Genomic DNA, 26,111 nt, shown 5'->3' with positions numbered 1-26,111 from the left:
CCCATTGTGTGAGCCGCGTGCGCGCCCAGTTTGGAGGCAGCCGCCCCCGCCGCTGACAGGTGCTGCCCGGAGGGCGCCTGGTTTCCGTCCCTGGCGCAGCTGGAAGCGCACGCCCTGGTGCTTGCAGCTTTCCAAGCTCGGAGCCAAAGGGGAAAGGGAGCCAGGGCGCGGCCTGGGGGACTTCAGTGGACTGGAGCCGCGGAGCTCGGGGCTAAAAACTTTGCAGGCGCGGCGGCCAGGATTCGGTGACAGCGCCAGTCCAACCCGGCAGGTGCAGGAGGAAGAGGCGGTGCCTCAGTCCCGCGGCCGGAGACTCTCGGCGGCTGCTGCTTTTCTCCGAGCTGGCCTGAAGCCTCTGGGCACTCCCGGCTTCTGCTGCTGCTCCCGCCGCCGCCGTCGCCACTACCATCGCCACCGCCACCACCGCGGGGCTCCAGGAGGAGGCGCAGCCGGAGAGGGCGGAGGAGAAGCAGGAGGAGGAGGGGAGAAAAGGTGTAGGGGGTGGAGGATGGAGCCCAGGGCTGCCACGGCGAGCGAGCCTGAGCCTGCAGCGGCGTCCTCCTCCTTCCATGCCCGGATCTGGAAGAACTTGCAGCTGGGAGTGGGCAAGAGCAAGGGCGGCGGGGGCGGGCGCTCAGGGGGACCGGAGCGCCGCACTGCGGACACCCCGTCGCCCTCCCCACCGCCCTCGAGGGGCACTAGGGACGTATTGGCCGGTGTGGGTAGCACGGGCAGCAGGTGGAGTGGCTTTAAGAAGAGAAAGCAAGTCCTGGATCGGGTCTTCTCCTCCTCTCAGCCCAACCTGTGCTGCTCCTCACCAGAGCCCTTAGAGCCCGGCGGCGCAGGCAGGGCTGAGCAGGGGTCCACGCTACGCCGCCGGATCCGCGAACATCTGCTCCCGGCGGTTAAAGGGCCAGCGGCAGCCGCTGGAGCAACCGGAGTGACGCCTCCTGGCGGACGATCCCCGGACTCAGCTCCCTCTTCTTCCTCCGCCTCCTCCTCCCTGTCCTCTTCTCCTCAGCCGCCCCCGAGGGGGGACCGAGCCCGAGATGAGGGTGCACGGCGTCGGGGTCCCGGTGTGCATTTGTGCCACCAGAAGAGCTCCTCTCTACCCGGCACCACATGCCTGGAACAGCTGCTGGAGTCACCGCCGCCGCCGCCTCCTCCAGCAGAGCCTACACAGAGCCCCGTAGAACTTCAGACCCTACAGAAGGGCGAAGAGCGCGGCAGCAGTCAGGTGAGTGCCAGGTGGTGCAGCCCAGGACTTGGTGCTTGGGGCCACGCCTCCAGATTGAGGCAATGACTAACCTGGAAGTTGGTTTGTGTGTGTGTGTTCTACTAAGTAGATGAAGCAGTGGAAAGAAAACATCTTTCTCCTGTTTAGCAACAATAAAGAGTTCTGACTTGCACCTTGACTTTACTTTTGATAGGAATGACACCTGTCGCCAGAAGCAGTTTGGGTAACTTAATGAGCGGTCAATGAGAAGTTAGACAAAGTGGGTACTTGTTGGAGGAATGCTCAGCCAACACTCACGTTGACAAAGGAAAAAACTAACAGCAACCAAAAATTTTTAAAAATTACAACCGTGTATAATGTTGTGGCGGGTACATCATTTGAAGCAAATCAATGTCTGGCAGGAAGGAATAGAAAGAAACCGGGCAAGGTGAAGTAATGGTGTAAGTGAAGTCAGGTGCTGGGGAATGCCTCATCGTAGGAGTCTACTCATCACCGCCCCCCCTCTCCTGCCCCTGCATTCCTTTCTTAAAACTTCCAGTCGCAGGTGGACTACTGATCCACAGGTGGACAGCGGTGAACCCCTTATCCTAGGCAAATGGTTGTGTTCTCATAACCTTTCCTAAGTTTTAATAGTAATCGGAAGCACTTGCTTTTAAATTTGCTACTTTATTCATCATGCTGACTCTACTCAGATAAGAGTCAAGTTTTTCATGTACTATTATTACAAATTCTACTTGTAGGACCCAGAAGGCGTCCTACTGAGCAGCTGCCTTTACTCTCTCCGTTTTGAAGAGGGAGGAATTGCTCTCTTTTTGTAAATGTTTATCATGTCTTGTTAATGCTAACAATTATTTTAAATATTCCATTCTGCCAGAGACCTAAGTAGCTCTTTTCTCCCAATACATCTTAGTTTATTTAAATCTTCATTATTTTGACTACAAGTAATTGCTTTAGATGAATGGCATATACATTAAAACTTTATTAGGTTAAAAACTGAGCCACAAAATACATCAGGCCATGTATGAAGAGTAAGATAAGGGAATAGATGTGCTTTTATTGAAAATTTTATAGTTTACTGGTCATTTTATTAGTGTAGTTTATGATAATAAACCATAAAACTAGCGTATCTTATGCTTAATAAACACAACTGCTTGTATTAAGCAAACACTTAAGTTCTTAAGAAATTTATGTGAGAGTAAATATTGGCAAAAGACTAAATAAATTTATTTTTCATGTCATCTTGAAAGTGAACTTGATAGAACTCTTAGTTTTGGTTTCAAAAGTAAAGTTTAAATTGGTTTTAAAGGGATGTTTTTAATTCAGTATAGAGGAACACTATATATTAAAGGAAGTGTTTTTGAGCATCCATGTAATCCTACTTTATAAGAATTTTAGGATTGGAAGATTGTTTTTACATTTTGTTTTTCAAAACTTTTACTATCAAGGATAATAGAACAACAATTCAATTATTTTGGAAGGTATATATTGTATTACAAAATGATATTAAACTACTAACTAATTTTGCAGTTCTCTGAATTTAGCTATTTTCAAAGCCAAAATAGAGAATTATGAATTCATTTTAGGTTTCTTTTAATGAAAATGTTTTCAGAAACTATCCATGTTAATCTTTAAAAATACTACTATGTAAGTATGAATTTTGTATTCTAAAGCCCTAGACTTATTTTGTAGAAGATACTAAACTAACATTGTGTGTGCTTTCACCTTGTGCTGGATTTCATCTGGAGTCATATGAGATAGAAGTTATTGTCATTTTGTGGATCAGGAAGCCAATGCCCAAGGAAGTTAAGTCTGCATGGTTAATAATGACTGAGAGGTCAGTACTCAAGTTAGTTTCCAGAATCAATTTTCATGATCACAGCTACTTTTTATCACTTTCAAAACTTAAAGGCTTAATTTAAAGATTAAATTTGCAAGTCTGCATGCATTCTAAAAAGTTTTCCCCATCCCCATGTACAGATGGATTAGCTAATTAATTTCTGATTTGTTCTGTGATGCATTGTTGCACATCATATCACATTTAAAAGTGGCATTGTTAATCATAATCTCTGTTTCTAAAGAAGCTTTTCATTGTAAATAACCAGCATTTTAATATAGACATAAGAGGGATTAAACTATCAGTGAAAAATAAACAGGTGAAAGGTGAGATGTAGGCAGAAAGAACAGAAAGCTCTGAAAAACTTGCCCAATATCAGACACACACCCAGTCTTAGTCCAGTATCTGATGTTAATGGGATCTTGTTCTCTGAGAAGTTGAGTTTTATGAATTAGAAGTATAAATTTTGTCAGTATTCTCACTAATGTAGAAGAGAATAGAGATTTCTTTTACCTTTAAATACCTCTTTGGGCAACCAAAGGAGCCCAGCTCACCTTTGGATGGGGGAAGAGAATGAAATATAATAGGAATCTGGAACTGGAGGCGGACTTACTAAGCCACTCAGGAACAGGATTTGCTTTTCAGCACCTGCCCTTTCCAAACATCCTGCCTATCTCAGGGGTCTTTCCCTTGGTCTCCCAGTTTCTAGTCTCCAAGATACCTAGGCATGGGAAGAGTTCAGAGCACATCCAGATTCATTTCATTTACAGGTTACCAGCACAAATGGGTACATGTAAAAGATAGTAAAAAACTTTTACTACATCTTTAGATTACTTAATACAAAGTACTTTCTTTCAAGACAGAAAGAAAAGTCAATGCAAAAATAGTCAATTATTGAATTTTTCTCTGTTCTTTGCTTGATTCTGGCATTAGTCATGTTCTCCAACATGCTCCCCACCTCTCCACCTCCAGCCCAGCATGAGGCCCCAACAACATATGTGCCGATACTCTGACACTGAGGAGAGAGTGAAGCAAAAGCAAAAAATCAGTTTGGTCTGCCAGGAAAAGAGATTTGAAAGTCACTGAGGTAAAATGTGAATGAACTGCGTTAGTTCCCAGGCCCCTGTCAACCCTTTGCTATTATATACATCTGAAACACAAGTAACAGACTTGCTAATTGCCTTGCTGTTGAGGCATGTGCATTATTTAAAATGTTCTGCTGTAAGAATAAAAAATGAAAAGAAAGAAAAGAAAAAGAAAACTCCTTTCTTCCCACTGATTCTGGTTCAGTGTTGAGCCATATTGTCATAGCAGATGCATTTCATTTTTGCAACACAGTTGGGAAAGATGCTTTCTCAATTTGTGTGCATATCAAAAATATGCCAATTTCATGTATTCTGTCTTGATGAGTTACTAAAATTATATTTTGCTAGAATCAGAAAGTCAGTATTTTGAGATTGTGAGAATGAATGTGTTGCATTTTTCAATGTCTTAACAAAAGCATGTAGTCTTTATGAATGTTAAAATTTTATTGTTTTTTTCTTTTCTAAGTAAATTTTATCAAAATTGCTTTCACAGGAGAAAATATATTTTTGAAAGTGGTTCAAGTATTCAGTGTGTGATAGAAATGTTTTTGAAGCATAGCAGGAGGAACATCCATTCATTGGATAATTCATAATTCATTATGAATTAGAAGTATGAATTTTGTCATTATTCTCACTAATGTAGAAAAGAATAGATATTTCTTTGACCTTTAAATACCTTTAAAGACATCTGTAAGACAAAAAGTGAAAAATTTTTAAAATTAAAATATAATTTAATTTTTTGGATTCATCGTACATAAATGGAGTACAACTTTTCATTCTCTGGTTGTACATGATATAGTGTCACACTATTTGTGTAATCATACATGTACATAGGGTAGTGATATTTGTCTCATTCCATTATCTTTCCTCCCCTTCCCCCCATCCTCATTTCCCTCTACCAGAAATTTTTTAAAGAGTAAGTCTATATATGAAGTACATTTTGCCTTATTAATTATCTAATCTTTTAAAGAATGCCAGTATTTAAAAATATACATCCAACCATGGGATTTGGGTTAATTTTTTGCTATCTATTTTTCAGACATTTTAAATATTACTTCAAAGAACACAACTTAATTTTGGGGAAGGCACAGACATAAAAAACATAATTCCTATTGTAAATGACAAAACCACTTAAAAATCTAATGATCTTAAAAGCAAGTCCCTAAAGTAATTTTAATTAGTGTCATTTTATGAAACTAACAGGGTGAGATACCTGGTCTACCTTCAGAACTGACATCTTTCAAATTCAAAGCAAGGGAGGGCAGATAAGAGGTTAGCACATTTGGAGCAGGTGTAAACTAGAGTTTGAGGTGTGATAGCATTCTTGAAAAATATTGGGACTATCAGTTTATTCCAAATAAAGAGAGTAAACAATGTGAGAGGATTACTTTGGGGTGTAGTATTTTCCTTTATCTTTTAATTGATATCCTGCATAACTGGTGGATTTGAATAGAGCTAGCTAGGACTCTTGTATAAACAGAGGTGCTTTCAAGTAGCTGTTGTGGGAGATGGTTTGAAACATATCAAGCACTAATAAACAATATTAATTGCTTTTGTAGTTGTTAATATTGAGCAGTATATTGAAAGTTTTGTGATTGTGCTATTACAAATAAGTGGGTGGTTGAAAAAAAATTTAACAGGGAGCTTTGCCAGCCTTTTTCATTTAATTTAAGATGCAAATAATTATTTGCAGTGGTGGCAAACTTAGCACAAGATAAACCAAGGTAGGACTGTTAAAACCACAACTTCATACAGTAATGAAAAAATCTAGCATGACTTTTAGCAAGTGAGTATGAATTATCATACAGGAATGAATAAATGCTTTGAGGAAGAAAAGGGAATTAATAGATTAATTAAAAATCGGACAAATATTTTCCCCTCCCTTGTCTTTGTTCATTTGTTTGGAAATAATGAATGATTTCACAAAGAAAAGGCTAATAATAGGTCTTTGGTCCCCAAGGAAGGAAACCTGTAGTGTGACTTCTTTTCTATAGTGATCATTAAGACATTTGCCAATCCTAAATTGGTCAAGTAAATAGTATATCTAGGTAACTTTGTAAGCATCAGTGAGATCTGCAGACTTAGGTTTGTGTGGTGTTTTTCTCCTTAATCCACATATATTTATAAATCAGAGCAGTTACATGTTTTAGATAAGCAACAGTTAATTTTTTTGAATAATAAACTCTTTATTTTGACTTGTTTTTTAGCTACTGCAACACTTACTAAATTGCATATTTCTCTTCCTTTGTAAAGTAAGTATGAATGAGGTCAGTGAATACTGGCTTTCAGGGGTTAGTTTCACGTCAGTGAAGTAGATCTTATCCTAGAACTTAGTTATATAAGCTCGCTTGTTTTCATAAAATTAGGGTGAACCATGCCTAGTATGACATGCTTACATTTCTGTAAAGCTGATTTTTGAATTAAAGGTAACATGCAGGGCTGGAGTTGTAGCTCAGTGGTACAGCATTTGCCTAGCACATGTGAGGTACTGGGTTTGATCCTCAGCAGCACATAAAATAAACAAGTAAAATAAAGGTATTGTGACCATCTACCAACCAAAAAAAATTGTGCTTTAAAAAAATAAAGGAAACATGCTCTGTGTGCCATTTTTTCACTTGACCTTTACTGTCTTTGTGGATTTTTGATTTGTTGGTACTATTGAACATACTATTGTTTCTACATCATTAACTTTGTGTCATTTTAATGCTTTTGCCACTGTCAACCTTTGCTTCTAACTCACACTGCTTTTTATAAAAAAGGTGTAGGAAGCAATACTCTCCCCCAACAATTCAAGATTTTATCCAAATATATTTTCCCTTGCAATGTGAACTGGTTTCTTGTCATTAGAAACTATTTTTTTTCCCCAGTAGAGTAACAGATCACAATTTCTCTAAAGTTTTCAAATATTTCTGTTTAACCCTTGGTCCAAGCACTACATGGAAAACTATACTTTCAGTATCATAAGATTTTAAAATCCTGCATACAACTTCTAAGAGACACAATTTTCCTATGAAATCTACTTTAAGATATTTTATGCCAGTCTCACTTCCCATTCTCATGGACCTTACTTAGTATGGAAAATTACAATAGATGACAGATGAGTAGAACTTTGGACATTTTAAGATCATTGCATCTTCCTAATCCCACTCGTTTTATTTAGAAAATCCCCTTCAGTACTAGAAGTCAGAACCTATTTTGCTTGACTGAAGTGCTGTAATTTGCCTACCAGCTCTGCTAGAGTAGAGTTTGGCAAGTCTTAGTAAAAGTGACTTAGTGAATCAATGCTGTAAAATAGTCCAGGGGAGGACTACTCAATGAATGATTGCTGAATGAATGAAGGGATGAATGGATAGGCTGTTGCTGTTCAGAGCTAAGGTTTCTGGAAAAGCTTTAGAATCACTTTAAGATTGTGTAGGGGAGTCCTGCCTTTTTGATTCAAAGTCGTTTTTAAATCCAACAGATATATTTGACATTCCCCCTACTCTGCAGCTGGTGGCTCTGTTTTTCCCTCCCTAGACTTTAATTCTGGTTCTTCTCTTCAGGCATGAAGGAAGCACACGGATGCCTCTTAAATGGTTGCATTTGTGCTTACTTGGAGGATCAAGGAGAAAATCCTATTTCTGAGGTCCCTGGCTCAGGGATACATTTTTTGTGCTAGTATCTGAGTGGGTGCATTTGGTTTTGCACTGACATCTCTCTGATCTCTGATATTGCACCTGCACATCTGACCTGAAGCCTTTAACTGTACCCACTTAAGCTCTGAGTCTTGAATTCTGCTTGGATCCTGGCTCAAGATATCTTCCTTGCTTCACTGATGCTTTTCCTTGCCTCATCCTCTTGACCTGCCTTTTGTACTTAACATATTCTACTGTATCCCACACTCATCATTTAAAAAAAAAAAAAAAGTCTCTTACGTTCTTTCTCCTCTCAGTCACAACTCAGATTGAAATCCCAATCTTGACCAAGAATCCTGTGATCACTATCTTGGTCCATTCTACTTCCTCTTAAGTGCCAGGTAGGTGAAATAAATCTCTGACAGCTGGCAGTTGATATTCACAGTGACTTCTGTGTATTGCTCAGTCTAATTATAAAACACCCAAACCTTCCTCCAGAAAGTTTGCATCACTGGTCAACTGCATTTGCTTCTGAAGGATTTTTCTTCCCTGGGAGTACTGGACTACAGCTGATTTTTAACTGAGCACTCTTCATTGTCTCTGTGTGCCACCTTCTTTGTAAAATCATATGCCTATTTTTCAACACAAACACTGTCCTTCTTAATCCTGCCTGTTTTCTTTTTTCTATTTAATTCTCTCTCTCTCCCTTCCTTGCTCCTTACAAGACTTTATTTTTGTAACTAATTATTAAACACCCAAATATGTGCTGTCCCATATGGCAGTCACTAGCCATATTTGGTATTGAACTCTGGAAATGTGGTCACTTAGAATGAGATGTACTGTAAGGGTAAAACAGTGTGTGCAATACATTTTGTGAACACAAAGAAAAGAATACAACGTTTTATTGATTGTATATTGCAATGATATTTTGGATATATTGGGTTAAGTTAAATATAATATTAAAATGAATTTTGCCCCTCCTTTTTAATTTCCAAAAATATGGTGACTGGGAAATTTTAAATTACATTATGTGGTGCACGTTTATATTTCTATTGAATAGCACTGGTTTAGAGCTTAATTTTTGAATTGCATACTCCAAAATTCAATGCCCACAGGGCCACCAAAGTAAGGACAGTGAGAAAAAAGAATTTGGTGGGACTGTGGAGAACCAGGGAGTCCACACATCCTTGAGGGAGCATCTGTTCTTCAGCTTCTGCTGATCATTGCCCCTCAGAACAGCCGCGGCATTGACAGAGCTTCCAGTCTTTAAAAGAAGCCAGAAACCCAGATTTTTGTGTGATGTCTCCAGAGTCTTCAAATTTTGGCAGATAACATATATATATATATATATATATATATATATATATATATATATATTTTTTTTTTTTTTTAAAGTATCACAGGCCAAATAAAATATATATCTTGGATAAATTTACCTATCCATGGCAACTTCTGACTTGCAGAGTTCTTGCCTGAGTTCATGCTTGACTTCTCTTCTCTACTCCTTGCCACACCAAGTGCTTGGCATGTGCTATCTGAGACATAGTAGGTGTCAATACATTGTTAAAGTTAATGGACTGATTTTTTGCCATGAGTTCTCTGGAGTTCTCCAGCCAGGAGAAATGAATTGTGGGATGAAAACTGTAATGAAGTGAGTTGAAATGTGGAAAGGGAAATGTGGGGACGGGGAGGGTGACCAAGTAATTTGCTTCTATACAGGGAATAAAAGAAAGTGGTAGGGGAAAACGAGTGGGCCATGGGAAGGTTTTTGTTTGTTTTGTTTTATGGAGCTCACCTGATTGGGTTGATGAGACAGAGCCTGTGGAGAGGAAGAGATTGAAGATGAAAGAGAAGCGGGTATCACTGATATGGTAGACTCCCTAAGGACATGGGTTGTAAGGGTCTGGTAGACGGTGTGAGAGCATCTCCCTTAGCCTTAAGCCAGAAGTAACCTCCCTATTCATTGCAAATAGGAGATGGTGTGGATATGGATGCAGGAAAGTTTGTAGGTTTGGTGGCAGCAATTTGAGGATGTTTCACCTGATAGCCTCTGCTTTGTTTTGAAGTGTGATTAGGATTTGGATGCAGGGAGATGATGAAAGAATATTGCCAACCAGGTGTCCTATGTATGAAAGAATGAAGGAGTCAATAGTGGGACCAAAACCGAAGGTGTGGGAAGAAATGTGAAAATGAAGTGTGGTCATTGTGGGGGCTGAAGATATGTTCTTGTACTAGAAGGGAATCCTGGGGGTGGCTGAGCAGGGAAGAGAGCAGAGATTTGTGTGAACCCTTGGGGAAAGGGAGAGTGGAAAGAGGTAATCACAGCATGTTTTCTCCTTTATATGTCTTTGATTTTTTTCTGGTTCTCATCAGAAATGCTTTTATTAAAAAATCTTTTTTTGGAGGGGAGTGAGTTTTGAGTTTTCATATATGCAGAATGATTAAGGTTTCCAGGTTTCTGGTCACCAGATTGTCATCTTGTTATTATCATAGCTCTCATTCTTGATATTCTGGAGTCTCTAGAATAATGGTTCCCTTCTCTCTGCAGCATTATGCACTAAAAGTAGTGTTAATAGAGTCAAAAAGGATAAATTTATGTTTGTCTTATTAAAAAGAACAGGTAAAACAAGAAAACCTTTTATATATCCCTATTACCTGAATACTTAAGGTACTAAAATAGGGTTAAAGATTTGAAGAAATACTTTTAAATGAAAGGCTTTGGAAATCCACGGGCTCTGTTGCATTCTTAAAGTGCATTCTTAAAGCACTGTGCTTAATGTGAAATGTGCATTCTCTCTCAGATGCAAGGCAATGGTCCATATCTGAAAATTGCCTATAGATATTCTCTCAAATAGAAATCTAAACCTTTAAGCCATATTTAACGTGTCCTTTTATTGAAATGTAAAATAGCTTTTGATAAAAGGAGGATTCAGCATTTTTATAGCTTGCCTTTGAATAGTATTTTCACCACACCAAATTAGAAGTCTGACTGTTTTCCAAAATATCTTTGGAATTGGAATAGATTTTGGATACAAGTTCTGTGTTACCACAGAGTTGTTGCCAAGCCTCATGTGCCCTGTAAGGACCTGAAACCCCTAAATCGCAGGAACCATGCTGTCTCTGGCTACGAGCAGATGTGACTGTGTCTTGTCCTTTCCCCATCTTTGCTTCTTTTTTACCTTATTTATTTGTTTCATTCTTACCATGATATTCTTTACTTTTAATGTTTTCAAAATTGATATATAATAATTTACATATTTATGGGGTACAGTGTGGTTTTTAATACATGGATACAGTATGCAATGATCACATCAGAGTAATTAGCAAACCCATTATTTCCAACTTCTATGAGGTCAAATATTTCGCTTCCACGTATATGGAGAACAGGTAGTACTTGTCTTTCTGTGCCTGGCTTATTTTACTTAACACAGTGATCTCCAGTTGCATCTATGTTGTCACAAATGTCAGAATTAGCTTCTTTCTTATAGTTGAATGATATTCCATGCTCTGCATGTGTGTGTGTGTGAGTGTGTGTCTCACATTTTCTTTATCCATTCATCTGTTGAAGGAAGCCAGAGGTGAAGGACACTGATGGGGTCTAACTGTGACTCTGTCCTTACCTGATTCTGTCTGGCTTTGCAAACATGCCAATTCAGCTCCCCAGAGTTTCAAGTAAAAACCAAACCAAACCAAACCAAACCAAAACAAAACAAACAAAACCCCTTGATATTTGGATTATTCCCTGAAGTCAGTGTCTGCTCCATTTAGCCCTTTAGACAACAGTCAATAGCTCTAAGTTCAGATGGTTACTTTTGTGATTTCCTATGTCTTTTGTGGAAATAAGCTGAGTAAGATTTAGAGGAACAGGCAGAGATGAGAGGGAAACCAGCAGTTCGTAGTTTCCCAAGCCCTATGTCCTCTGCTTCTGGGCCTTTAAGAAAGATGGAGTTTTATAAAGCATTCTTATACTTATTCCTTTCTATCTGACATTTTCAGTTTGATTTCAACTTTTTTCCTCCTCAGCATTTGCCAGGAATGAGGAATGACTGTATGGAACTTGCCATAAGAGGATCTAGTGCATCTTGGCTAACCAAGCATAGTTAGCCTATTGAACTCTGTTGCAGGATGATTATAGGACAGTATTATTTAGGTCTCAGCTCTTCCTTCTCTTTCCTCCCACTTTGTGCTTTTCAGTGTTTTCACTTCTCTTTCTTTGCTAGGAAAATGAGCAGGGAAAATAAGTAAAACATAATTGAACAATTTTAAAAAATTCATGATATTTTTTCTTGATGAAATTTAAATTATTGATTCTTATGATGTTTGTGGCATTTTGGTTGCTTTGACATATACTTTACACACCCACACAGATACTCAAATTATGCCTTTGCCAGGTATGGTTTATGCACATGCCTACTCTTTCATGCACATCATATTTTTTATCTTTTTTTGGTATTGGGAATTGAACTCAGGCATGCTTACCACTGAGCCACATCCCCAGCCCTTTTTATTTTTTATTTCAGACAGAGTCTCACTACGTTTTTTGGGGCCTTGCTAAGTTGCTGAGGCTGACTTTGAGCTTGCGATCCTCCTGCCTCAGCCTCTCCAGTCACTGGGATTACGGGCATGTGTCACCATGCCAGGTCATGGTATTTTTCACTGGAGTTAAGGAGAACCTAAAGAACTCCAGTATTCTCCACCTTCTATTTTAACCTTCCTCTTTGGTATGATAGTACTAAATTTCAATGAAGAAATAATCATTTTAAGTTGTTTAAGTTTGTCTAGTCTGAGTAGATGTAAGCCACCCATGAAGCTCTCTGATTGCTAGAAAAAGATTTAGCTATCAACTTTTACACGACAGTTCTACTTAAAACATTCTCCCTTACCAAGCACACCACTAGATCGTCATTATTATTTGTTATTGATAATATTATTAGGAGCATGATATAAATTACAAGAACCCTATGGTTTTACATTTTTCATATTTAACAGTTTCATCCCTTTTCTGTCATTAATTTGCATTTTTGCCACCTGAAAGACATGGTTTTAGGGGAAAGAAATGAAATAGTTTTATCTGCTAAGCATTCTATATACTGCATCTCAAATAAACATCATAGATTATATACATTATCTCAAACTCACTGCAATTTTGAGAGAGGTATTTTTAGTTGTATTGTACATGTGAGAAATTTTTAGGCAAAGTGACTTTTCTGGAATCCTGGCTCTGTCCATAGTTAGCAAGTGGCAGAGCTTGGGTATTAATGGACATCTGATTTCTGCCAAGGCCATAATTTCCAGGGTGCTCACTGTTCTACCATTAATGAGGTCACATCGTTATATAAGTGCAGAAAGTATAACTGGCACCCAAACTCATGATTCCTGGTTGAGCTTGGCTCTCCCTTAACTCCAGCCTTGCTAATGAATCTGAGTCTCCCCACTGCTTTGAGAGACAGCTTTGGGAGTGTTCCATCATTACCTAGAGAAAGGTAATGAATGAATGGAAATAGTTTATTTTGTTATTTGCAGTTTTCAGTTAATAAGTGAATATTTTTCAGCTCAATCTTTTGGTGAGTTCTGTATAAATACCATGGTATTTGTTAAAACTTGCTAAAGTTCCTTTGAAAAGTAAATTCATACCTTCCTAATTAGTCTAGGAGTTATCTCTGGGCAGGAACACATTGTTTACTGAGCATCTCGTTGTTTTTTAAAGATGGCCATTGGGGTGTATTCCTTAACATTGAGAAGACAATATGAGATAATGTCTTATGGGTTTGGCAGAATCTCTAATGTTCCTTGGTAATAATATACCAGAATTCAAATCTTAGTCTGTGTCAGTCACTGTCTCAATTGCTTCATAAGCATTACTTCATTTAATCCTTGTGACAACTGTAAAGGGGCAGGAATTCTTAGCCTCATTTTGTAGATAATCAATGAAGGCTTAGAAGAGATGAGGAAAATTTCCAAGGTCTCGCAGCTGTAAGTGGCAGATCTGGGATTTTCTACCTACATGATCACCTGCTCTAAAACTCACATGACCTTGATATTACAAGACTTTCCTCATTATCGAAGAGCTACTGGGTCCTGCTTATTTGTGTTGTCATGTAGCCATTTTCCAGAGGTCTTAGAAATGGGGTAAAATTCAGTTAAAATGTTCTATATAATTAACCAGTCCCTAGATGTATATTGTGCAGCTAGTAGATCTCTTTCTAATCCAATATCAGTGATTTTAGTAATTCCTCTCTCTTCCTTTCACTTTCTCCCCTCAAATATTATTAAATATCTACCCTGTATAGATATGACATCTTGCAAATACCTTGCTAAAGAAGACAGAACAATTTCTACTCACATGGAGCTCATGTTCTAGTATAAAAATTTATATAACATTAAAAATAATGCAAAAGTCCTTCTCAATTACAATTGTGACAACTGATTCAGAGGAATACAGAGAACTATAGAAATGAGTGTAGTAGGCCAAACTTGATCTTGAGGAGAAGAGGAGGAATGGAAGATTTTCCTAAAGAAGTGACATTTAGGATGACATTTAAAGTATTTGAACGGGAGTTTGCCAGGTTTAGGGAGAGAGGGGAATTAAGAGATGTGGCAGATAGTTCAGGGCAGTGGAAACCACAGCAGAAGCAGCTCAGGGAAGGATGTCTTGGGCAGCTGGAATTCAGTGAGTAAGAGGGAAAGTGTTCGTGGATAATGGGTTGTTGACAGGGACCAGATCATGTAGGACTTTGTGTCATGGGAGATTTTGGACTTTAACAAGTACTGAAGTAATCTTGATAGCCCAGTTGCTTGATTAGGCAAGTAGAACCATCTTCAGGAAAGTTCATGACTTTATACTGGGAATAGTTTTGTTGTTGTTATTGTTTCTTTTTGTAGAATTATTGTCCTCACAGAGGTGTTTTGTTAACTGGGAAGAAGGTGGGGCTACCTTTCCCAATTAGGACATGATATTTTAGAACTATCGTTAAGAAATAGAAATAGTAGATGAAAATATTTCTCACCCTGGAACAACATTTCATTTCATTCTTCCTGTTGCTTTTTTATCAAATACCATTGCAAAGTAAATGAAGGCAGGGAATGCAATCTAATGTTCCATTATCAATGCTCAGGGGAGAGATTCTCAAAGACAGCACATTTCAGAGTCTAGGTGGAGATGGAAATTAGATAAAGCTCAGTGATCCAGATGTTACAACTCTAAATTATAAAAACATATTTTCATGAGTTTCCAGTTTCTTTCTTGAAGTTAGGCTGAGAGAAAAATGAAGAACTTTGGAAAGGGTGTACATTTAAAAATCTGTGTTGTTCCTAAACATAATTGTAAAGTGATTGGGAAGATCACTTGTTAAATGGATATAAAGCATGGGAAAAGAGACTCGATTTAAGTTTTGTATTTTTCTGTTTATTTTCTTAGACATACAATTTAACTTTTATATTTTCATGGACAGCCAGTATTTACGTTTGTGAAACAGATTTGCAGCAATGCTCCCAAGTAAGATAGAAAGCTTAAAGTATGTAAAAGCTCACCATTACATTTGTTAGTCAGAGTTATAGGAGGAAAAAGAAGAAAATGTAACATTTTCTCCTGGAGACCATGTTTTTAGACAATCAAATATCAAGTGACAACATAAGCCACTCTGAAAACCCAGTGCATGGATCCTAGCATGTTCTGCAATTGTGAGTAGTCAGAAATCGTACTGATTTTATCAGGCCAAGTCAGGCCTGCCAATCTCGACTTTGTCTTTCCCATATGACTACTAGGATGATCAACACAAGGCCACATGAGTTTCCTAAGTACCTAAGCTTTAATGCCAACTGGAATAGAAATGACCTCTAATAAAATTCTCAATGACAGGAACCAAGTCAACAGGATATAAAGAACTTATATAGTCTTTATCTCTACAATGGGAAAATGTGATATGGTCTTTTATTTTTTATTGTTGTTGTTCTTTGTACAGCATTTTACTAAAGTCATAACCAGGTAAACATTATAATCTTTAAACAGTAAAGGGATTTAACAGTAATTCTAATTCTGTTTTGGTATCATAGACCCTTTTCAGAAGCTGGGAAAGTTGTAGCATTATGCCCATAAAGAAACACAAATGTACACAACACCAAAACTGTGCATCATCTTTCAAGGAAGAAAGATGACTTCCAACCCCCAGGCTCCATAACCCTCAGTTCTCCATGGATGAAAAGAAAACTCACTGATAATTCTCATGAGAATGACATGCCCCATTTGCATTACACAAATTAAAACCTGAGTTTCTGCATTTCAACATGACATTGTGTATTATTATCCTAGGACCTTGCAGGGTATAGGGATTGATTCTTTAAAAAGATCTATAGACTATATCCTGAAGAAGAGGTGCAACTATGTTCAGATATAGAAAAGCAGCCATGTCCTATAGCATTTACTGAAGAGACTAGGATACAAGTGGAAAATTTGGTCACGAATGGGGTTCTATTTCCTGGAAGGTGATTTCTGTTTCCTTCCTATATATTCTTATATAGAGGATATATCTTCTTTGGGTTTGAACCACTAAGAAGCAAGATTCCTTTATCAGAGGACAAGATATCTAATCATAGCTTTGCTCATGATCCTCCTCAGTGATAAACATTTGCTGCAGATCAGCTACATATACATGAAATTTAAAATCTGTTCTAAATTCCGGGGACCCAAGGCTCCTGCCCTCCAGAGATTTTTTCCTCTTAGATAAGGAGATTGGTGTGTGTGTGTGTGTGTGTGTGTGTGTGTACACACTGTGAGCTCAACTCTTCCTGGATTAGGTTTCAAAGGAGTGTCTCTCTCTCTCAGTCACACACACACACACACACACACACACACACACACAACCACCAAGTAACATAAATGTCCCACTGTTAAGTAAATAAACCCACAGGAATTCCTTTCTCAGGAGATAATACAGAGGCTTAATTATCTCATTTGTTAAAGCTGTTGGGACATTGGTCTGGTTTGTACTAGTAGTAATGTGAATAGGCCTTTGTCCTCTTAGCTCTCTGTTTATTTCCTTTCAACAATTTCATATCATCTTAGAAATAAATGTGCAAGGAAATACAGAAGCCTGTAGTCTATGAAGAAAGTACTTTATTAAAGTTAAAGGACAGGTCTCGAATCTGAGAGGGGGATGATTCAGTAAGACATGGATCTGTGCTTGTGTGCCCTGGGCCATGACAAATGGAAGTACAATTACTTCCTTTAAATAAGTAAAATAACTCTGGAGCTTGTGGCCTGAAAGCCTGACTCTCTGCTGGGGCAACAGGCCAGGAGAAGGGAACTGAATAGGGATGAGGTCGAAGGTGAATACCTGTCAGAGAATGGATGGTTGGTGTGCCAGAGGTGAGTAGACTACTTTTGGGGCTGGCTCTGTAAGACCTGCCAGGCTCTGAAGCTAAAGAGGCACATGATCATTTACCCGCATAATGACGAGGATATCTGAGAAGTGGGTAGGAAAGGTAATGTCTCATGAGATGGATGGGACAGAGCCTAGACAGCAGGAATGTCTTTTTCAGCTCTTCCCTTGACAATGACAGGAGCTCAATTCTCCCTGAATTAGGATTTAAAGGAGGTTGTTTGGCCCACACCTGAGAAGACCAGGGTAGGCTGGATCCAGGGCCCCAGATAATGTTTTCAGGTCTCTTTGTCTCTTTCCCCAGCATCCCTCATTTATTTTCTTCCTTTTCCCAGAATCACTTGACTTTGGGCATCTTCTCTCTCAAGTAGGCTCTTTACACATGATGCCCCACTGAAACTCTTGTGTGTGACATTGCTTCTTTGGGTAAATGAAGTCAGTAAACAGACAGCCTTCTAATGAACTCTGGAGTCTTACCAGTTCAGGAAGTCTCTGATAACATTTTCATAATGCTAAGCCATCCTGCATCTGCAAAGTTTCTCCGTATCACATCTTCAAGTGAAGTGCTTAGAAAGGAGTGACTTTGGTTACTTTCTTTGCTTCATATGTGCCTTGTAAATAGAAAATAGCTTATAAGCATGAAATCAAATTAGATAACTAATAAATGTCTTCTATTAATTGAAGCAAAGCTTATCATTTTGAACTTTTAAGTAGAATAATTAGGCATGAATGATATAGTATGACATAAATTAACTTTATACTTAATTTTTTAATTTATGGAATGGGTTTATTATTTAATTTTATTTCATTTGTTGCATGGTTTTCTATTGTCTGCATCTAGACCTCTTTCCAGTATCTCCTTCCATACTTAAGTAAATTTCACAATATTTTTCCTCCCAACATGTCTCATACTACAAGTATCTGAGTCTTCTATCCCTGAGTATTGTGAGATACCTTCACAATTTGTAGAGATCACTCCAGTGGGCCCTTAAGGAAAAGTATGGTCATGGTTTTAATTCTGTCCTTGTGTAGGTAGCATTTGGGACTTGAACTAACCGCTTCTAGAAACTTAGAAGAACCCACATACTAAAATATCCATTCCTGGGTCTTGGGGACCCTATGTGGGCCTTTACTAAAGAGAAATACAGTGTAGTTTGTTCAGATCCCACATCATTATTATGCCTGGGACTTTCAATATATATAAATATATATTTGACTAAAGGAAGTTGTGTTTTATATGAGTGCCATTTGTGCTATATTTAAAAGAGATGTTTGGTAATAAGTTTCTATTTGTTATAAAAATAGGAAGGATTAAATGGTTCTTCTGCAAAACAATAATAATGACCACCACAACAGTAACAACATGTGTTCTATGGAATTGAAAAACGATGTAATCTTTGTGTTTCTCATAGAGATTTGACTGCAAGAAACTTAAATCTAAATGTAGGGTCTAAATGTATTATTCTATACCATATTCTTTGTAGTTTTATTTCTCTAGTATTTATAAATGATCTCTCATTTTTTTTTAAATTCAGCATTGTTTCATAGTCAGATATATGTTTTTTGTTTGTTTAAAAAATCTCAAAGAGTTAGTTAACCATAATTTTTTGAGATTATATGTTTCTGAGTTAAGCTGCTATTTATTGTCCTGAGAATTTCCCAGATTGTTGTGACTGTATTTACAGGGGCTTTATTTTCCAAGGTTAAGGAGAGATAAAGTTTCTCAAATATAGATGTTCTAACTTGGTTCCTAATCTTTTCAAGCACACAGCTGTCCACACAATCCAATCTCAGATTTTTGTACTGAGAACTGATGAAGTATTTAACAAATTGTAACGTAATCCTTTTATATTACTTATTTTTTATTTGTCATTTCTTTTCTTGAAACTGGATGAGATACTTAACAATAGTGATACTTTGGGTATCTTTTAGAGGTATGTGCAGGGTACTCACTTAAACAGAAGGCACTATGCTAGGTGTTGTGAGTAGGAAATACCTGCTTTCCTTAACCATTTCATACCTGACGTGAACTATGTACTCCTATGATGTGAACTATGTAAGAAGCCATCTGTGATTTTTTAAAAAAGTGATTATTCATTGTACAGCTCATTTTTAAGAGCTAGATCCCTTCATTTAGATGGACTCATGAAGGTAAAGGAGCAGGCAAAGGTTTAGTGAGGACAGACCTGTTATGGTTTGAATCTGGAATGGCCCCCAAAAGCTCACATGTTAAAAGCCTGGTTCCCCTTAACACCAAGATGCCAAAAGTCTTTGTGAAGAGGGAGGATTCAATAAATCATTCCACCCCTATGCCCCCCAAAAGAAAGAATGGTCCCCAGTGTAGCAAAGTTCAGAGGTAGGACTTTTAGGCAGTGATCGGATCTTGAGGGCTCTGACCTCATCAGTGGATTAATTCATTAGTCCATTGAGAGCTGAAGGGACCATGGGAGGTTAGATCTAACTGAGGGAAGTAGGTCACTGGGGATGTTCCCTGGAAAGGCTCATCTTGTCTACAGATGCCTGCCCCCTTCCTGAGCCATGAGCTAAGCAGCTTTCCTCTGCCATCCATGTCTTTCCACTACAACATTCTGCCTTACCTCAGGGTCAGAAGAATGAAGCCAGCTGACTGTGGACTGAATCCTCTAAAACTGTGAGCCAAAATAAATCTTTTCTCCTTTAAGTAGCTCTGGTCAAGTATTTTGGTCCTGGTGATGAAAAATTGACTAACACAGACCCATAGAGCATACTCGAATGCTTTGCCCAGACCCCTTTATTTGGGACTTTGTCCTCCCCTGGCTGCTGAGGTTTGAACTATGATGGCGGTAAATATATGCTTCTACTGCACATTGCCCTTGGATACAGGAAAATGTCTGTCCTCAACCTCAGGAAAGAGTCCTCTCCAAATTGTGTCCTTCCAAGGGTCACTGACTGGTTGATCAGGGTTATAAAGACTCAGCCCTCTTGCTTTAATTTGGGGCAACAGCAATCCCAGCTCCAGGACTTCTCACATGATTGGCAGAGGCCTTATTTGAAGCCACATTGTGGGTCACTTTCTCCCTCTGCTCAGTCTTGCTTCCTTGCTTTCTTACTGTGCATCTCTTGAGGCATCCCACACTACTCACATACACCAGCTGCATGCAGTTCTTCATTGCAGAGAACATTTGCAAGGAACTCTGACTGAAACCATTGTGGAATTTCATAAATTGATCTGTAAGTTTTAGGAAGAAACAATCAGATATTATAGAAACAGTAGCAACAATTCTGAAGTGCTTGGTGACAGATGGGCATTTTGAAGACAATCAAGGGAAGTTTTGCTGGTAGGTTACACCCAGGCTTAAAATAACATTTATGGAAGGATAAAGAAACACATGTGCCAGAAAAGATGAGCGTTAGGTGGCACTAGAGGACAGTGAAGCTAACCAGAGATTGCAAATACTAAAAGGAAATCATTTATCATAAAAAAGAAGTAAGTTTCTATAAGCATTTTAAAAAATTCACAAAATGCTAATGTGGAAGAAATCGTTTTCTTTCAGTTACCAAATCACAATATAACCTGTAGATTCAATTGATGCAGAGAATTGGTATAAAAACACCTAGCACTTAGTATTCATGTACTACCTCTTTGCAAAGATCAGGGAACCAAATATAAGAATTCTGTGATTAAGAGGACAGTTGGCATTCCTTTGTTGTGGATCAGGGCATAAGGTCTTCAGGAGGTTCTCTGACTCCTGATGGTCTCTTTGCATGGTGCATTGCAGTTGCTCACTTTTTTATTGAATGAATGCATGAACCAATGCATAAGACTGGAAGCTGAAGGCAAATCCTGGATATTTTCCTTGCCATCTTCTTCTGGATAATTTTCCTACTATATATTTTCCTTAATTATGGAATTTACTTCAGCACAGTCTCCCAGTTTAATTGGACTTCTGATGCTTTGGGTTAGATACTATGGGCAAATATATTATTTTAACATTTATTTAAACTAGAATGAACTTCTAGGAATCTTTTATAAGGATAATCAAAAGTGCAAACCAAAAATACAGGGAATTGTTCACCACTGTGTTACTTTTCATAGAAAAATGGGAAATGGCTCAAATTTCCAACAATAAGGAAATGCTTAAATAATTATAATGAATGCATTCTCTGGGTTGTTACCTCATCATTTTGAATGTTTTCAAAATGTTGATGTGCATTTTAAAATAAACTATTTTTTAGAATAACTTTGTACACAAAAATTGCACAGCTCCCATCTACACTACTCCCAGTTTCCCTTATTATTATTATCTTACAGTACTGTAATAGTAGTATTTATATTACCATAATAATACAGAATAGTAATAACTTGTTAGATTTAATGAACTTGGATTCATTGTTAACTTCAAGTTCATACCTTATTCAGATCCCCTTAGTTTTGCCTAAAACCCTTTTTCTGTTCCAGGATCCCACACTGGGCACTATATTACATTTAGTCACATCTCTGTAAGCTCTTGGTGGCTGTGATAGTTTGTCAGACTTTTCTTGTTTTTTATGACCTTGCTAGTCTTCAGGAGTATTGATCAGATATTTTGTAGAATTTCTTTTTTTTTTTTTCTTGTATACAAATGGGATACATGTTTCTCTATTTGTACATGGAGTCAAGGCATACTATTTGTGTAATCATAAATTTACATAGGGCAAAGATGTTTGATTCTTTATTTTTTTCCCTCCCCCCCACCCCTCCCACCCCTCTTTTCCTCTATACAGTCCTTCTTTCCTCCATTCTTACCACCCTCCTTATCCCTAACCCTAAACCTAACCCTAACCCTAACGCTAAACCCTCCCACCCCCCCATTATATGTCCTCATCCACTTATCAGCGAGTACATTCGTCCTTTAGTTTTTTGAGATTGACTTATCTCACTTAGCATGATATACTCCATTTCATCCATTTGCCTGCAAATGCCATAATTTTATCATTCTTCATTGCGGAGTAATATTCCATTGTATATATATGCCACAGTTTTTTTATCCATTCATCACTGAAGGGCATCTAGGTTGGTTCCACAATCTGGCTGTGATGAATTGAGCAACAATGAACATTGATGTGACTGTATCTCTGTAGTATGCTGATTTTAAGTCCTTTGGGTATAGACCAAGGAATGGGGTAGCTGGGTCAAATGGTAGGTCCATTCCAAGCTTTCTGAGGAATCTCCATACTGCTTTCCAGAGTGGCTGCACTAATTTGCAGCCCCGCCAGCAATGTATGAGTGTACCTTTTCCCCCACATCCTCGCCAACACCTATTGTTGCTTGTGTTCTTGATAATCGCCATTCTAATTGGGGTGAGGTGAAATCTTAGGGTAGTTTTGATTTGCATTTCCCTTATTACTAGGGATGTTGAACATTTTTTCATATATCTGTTGATTACTTGTACATCTTCTTCTGTGAAGTGTCTGTTCATTTCCTTAGCCCATTTGTTGATTGGATTATTTGTATTCTTGGTGTAGAGTTTTTTGAGTTCTTTATAGATTCTGGAAATTAGCGCTCTGTCTGAAGTATGGTTGTCAAAGATATTCTCCCACTCTTTAGGCTCTCTCTTCACATTACTGAGAATTTCCTTTGCGGAGAGAAAGCTTTTTAGTTTGAATCTATCCCAGTTGTTGATTCTTGCTTTTATTTCTTGTGCTATGGGAGTCCTGTTAAGGAAGTCTGATCGTAAGCCAACAAATTGAAGGTTTGGACCTACTTTTTCTTCTATAAGATGCAGGGTCTCTGGTCTGATTCCGAGGTCCTTGATCCATTTTGAGTTGAGTTTTGTGTAGGGTGAGAGATAGTGGTTTAATTTCATTCTCTTGCATATGGTTTTCCAGTTTTCCCAGCACCATTTGTTGAAGAGGCTCCATTGCATATTTTTGGCCCCTTTTTCTAGTATAAAAAAATTGTATTTATTTGGGATTGTGTCTATGTCCTCTATTCTGTACCATTGATCTACCTGTCTATTTTGGTACCAATACCATGCTGTTTTTGTTACTATTGCTTTGTAATAGAGTTGAAGACCTGGTATTGCGACACCCCCTGCTTCACTCTTTCTACTGAGGGTTGCTTTAGCTATTCTGGGTTTTTTATTCTTCCAGATGAATTTCATAATTGCTTGCTCTATTTCTGTAAGGTACATCATTGGGATTTTAATTGGAATTACATTGAATCTCTATAGCATTTTAGGTAGTATGGCCATTTTGACAATATTAATTCTTCCTATCCAAGAACATGGGAGATCTTTCCATCTTCTAAGGTTTTCTTTAATTTCTTTCTTTAGTGTTCTGTAGTTCTCATTGTAGAGGTCTTTCACCTCCTTTGTGAGATTGATTCCCAAGTATTTTACTTTTTTCGATGCTATTGTGAATGGGGTAGTTTTCCTAATTTCTCTTTCTGAAGATTCATCACTTATGTATAAAAATGCTCTGGATTTATGAGCATTGATCTTGTAACCTGCTACTTTACTGAATTCACTTATGAGTTCTAAAAGTTTTCTGGTGGAATTTCCAGGTTCTGCTAAATATATAATCATGTCATCAGCGAACAGGGATAGTTTGAATTCTTCTTTTCCAATTTGTATCCTTTTAATTTCTTTGGTTTGTCTAATTGCTCTGGCTAGAGTTTCAAGGATGATGTTGAATAGAAGTGGTGAAAGAGGGCATCCCTGCCTTGTTCCAGTTTTTAGGGGGAACGCTTTCAGTTTTTCACCATTTAGAATGATATAGGCCATGGGCTTAGAGTAGATGGCCTTTATAATGTTAAGGAATGTTCCCACTATCCCAATTTTTTCTAGTGTTTTGAGCATGAAGGGATGCTGTATTTTATCAAATGCTTTTTCTGAATCTATTGAAATAATCATGTGATTTTTGACTTTAAGTCTGTTGATATGGTGAATGACATTTATTGATTTCCGGATGTTGAACCAACCTTGCATCCCTGGGATAAAACCCACTTGATTGTTGTGCACTATCTTTTTAATATATTTTTGTATGCGATTTGCTAAAATTTTGTTGAGAATTTTTGCGTCGATGTTCATTAAGGATATTGGTCTGAAATTTTCTTTCCTCGATGTGTCTCTATCTGGTTTAGGTATCAGGGTGATATTGGCTTCATAGAATGAGTTTGGGAGGGTTCCCTCCTCTTCTATTTCATGGAATACTTTGAGAGTATTGGAATGAGCTCTTCTTTAAAAGTTTTGTAGAACTCGGCTGAGAACCCATCTGGTCCTGGACTTTTCTTTGTTGGTAGGTTTTTGATGACCTCTTCTATTTCATTGCTTGAAATTGATTTATTTAAGTTGTGTATGTCCTCCTCGTTCACTTTAGGTAATTCATATGTCTCTAGAAACTTGTTGATGTCTTCGAGGTTTTCTGTTTTGTTGGAGTATAGATTTTCAAAATAGCTTCTAATTATGTTTTGTATTTCACTCGTGTCTGTTGTGATGTTTCCTTGTTCATTCCAAATTTTAGTAATTTGAGTTTTCTCCCTCTTTCTCTTTGTTAGTGGGGCTAAGGGTTTATCAATTTTGTTTATTTTTTCAAAGAACCAACTATTTATTTTGTTAATTTTTCCGATTGTTTCTTTTGTTTCAATTTCGTTGATTTCGGCTCTGATTTTAACTATTTCCTGTCTTCTACTACTTTTGGTGTTGGTCTGCTCTTCTTTTTCTAGCACTTTGAGCGGTAGTGTTAAGTCATTTATTTGTTGATTTCTACTTCTTTTTTTGAATGTGCCCCATGAAATAAATCTTCCTCTAAGTACTGCTTTCATAGTGTCCCAGAGATTTTGATATGATGTGTCTTTTTTCTTGTTTACTTCTAAGAATTTTTTTATTTCCCTCCTGATGTCTTCTGTTATCCATTCATCATATAATAGTGTATTATTTAATCTCCAGGTATTGGAGAAGTTTCTGTTTTTCATTCTGTCATTTATTTCTAATTTCAATCCATTATGATCTGATAGAGTACAAGGTAGTATCTCTATCTTCTTGTATTTGCTAACAGTAGCTTTGTGGCATAAAATATGGTCTATTTTAGAGAAGGATCCATGTGCTGCTGAGAAGAAAGTGTATTCGTTCTTTGTTGGATGGTATATTCTATATATTTCGGTTAAGTCTAAATTGTTGATTGTGTTATTGAGATCTATGTTTTCTTAATTCAATTTTTGTTTGGACGATCTATCCAGTGGTGAGAGAGGTGTGTTAAAATCGCCTAGTATTATTGTGTTGTGGTCTATTTGATTTCTGGAATTGAGAAGGATTTGTTCGACGTACGTGGATAAGCCAATGTTCGTGGCATAGATATTTATGATTGTTATGTCTTGCTCATTTATGCTTCCCTTAAGCAGCATATAATGTCCTTCTTTATCCCTTGTGACTAGTTTTGGCTTGGAGTCCACATTATCTGAAATGAGGATGGATACTCCAGCTTTTTTGTTGTGTCCGTGTGCATAGTATGTTTTTTCCCATCCTTTCACCTTTAGTCTATGGGTATCTCTTTCTATGAGATGAGTCTCTTGCAGGCAGCATATTGTTGGATTTCTCTTTTTAATTCAATCTGCCAGTCTGTGTCTTCTGACTGATGAGTTCAGGCCATTAAAATTCAGGGTTATTATTGTGATGATTTGTATTCTCAGTCATTTGACTCATTTTTGTCTTTTGACATGATTTGGTTTCTCCTTTATTTGGCTATTCCTTTAGGCTAGTTCCTCCCATTGCTGATTTGCATTGTTGTTTTCATCTCTTCCTCATGGAATATTTTGCTGAGAATGTTCTGTAATGCTGGCTTTCTTTTTGTAAATTCCTTTAGCTTTTGTTTATCATGGAAGGATCTTATTTCGTCGTCAAATCTGAAAATAAGTTTTGCTGGGTATAAGATTCTTGGTTGGCATCCATTTTATTTCAGGGTTTGGTAAATGTTGTTCCAGGCCCTTCTAGCTTTTAGGGTCTGGTT

General features: G+C 37.9%; 1 protein-coding gene across 10 annotated transcripts in view; it reads left to right on the top strand.

Moving 5' to 3' along the window:
• Positions 1 to 248: 248 nt before the first annotated feature.
• Mctp1 (multiple C2 and transmembrane domain containing 1) overlaps positions 249 to 26,111 on the top strand; it is a 553,559-nt gene continuing 527,696 nt past the window's right edge. For 7 of the 10 annotated variants that reach the window (XM_047555771.1, XM_047555769.1, XM_047555770.1 and 4 more), the window contains exon 1: positions 250 to 1,237. In XM_047555771.1, the coding sequence (XP_047411727.1) occupies positions 509 to 1,237 (729 nt within the window). In that variant the 5' untranslated portion in view covers positions 250 to 508. Of the gene's footprint in view, positions 1,238 to 26,111 lie in introns of all 10 variants that reach the window. The other 3 variants (XM_047555772.1, XM_047555764.1, XM_047555766.1) reach the window with 1 other exon arrangement.

Source organism: Sciurus carolinensis, chromosome 6 (assembly GCF_902686445.1).
Source record: "Sciurus carolinensis chromosome 6, mSciCar1.2, whole genome shotgun sequence".
Taxonomy (NCBI): Eukaryota; Metazoa; Chordata; class Mammalia; order Rodentia; family Sciuridae; genus Sciurus; species Sciurus carolinensis.
This window is presented reverse-complemented; position numbering and strand designations above follow the sequence as displayed.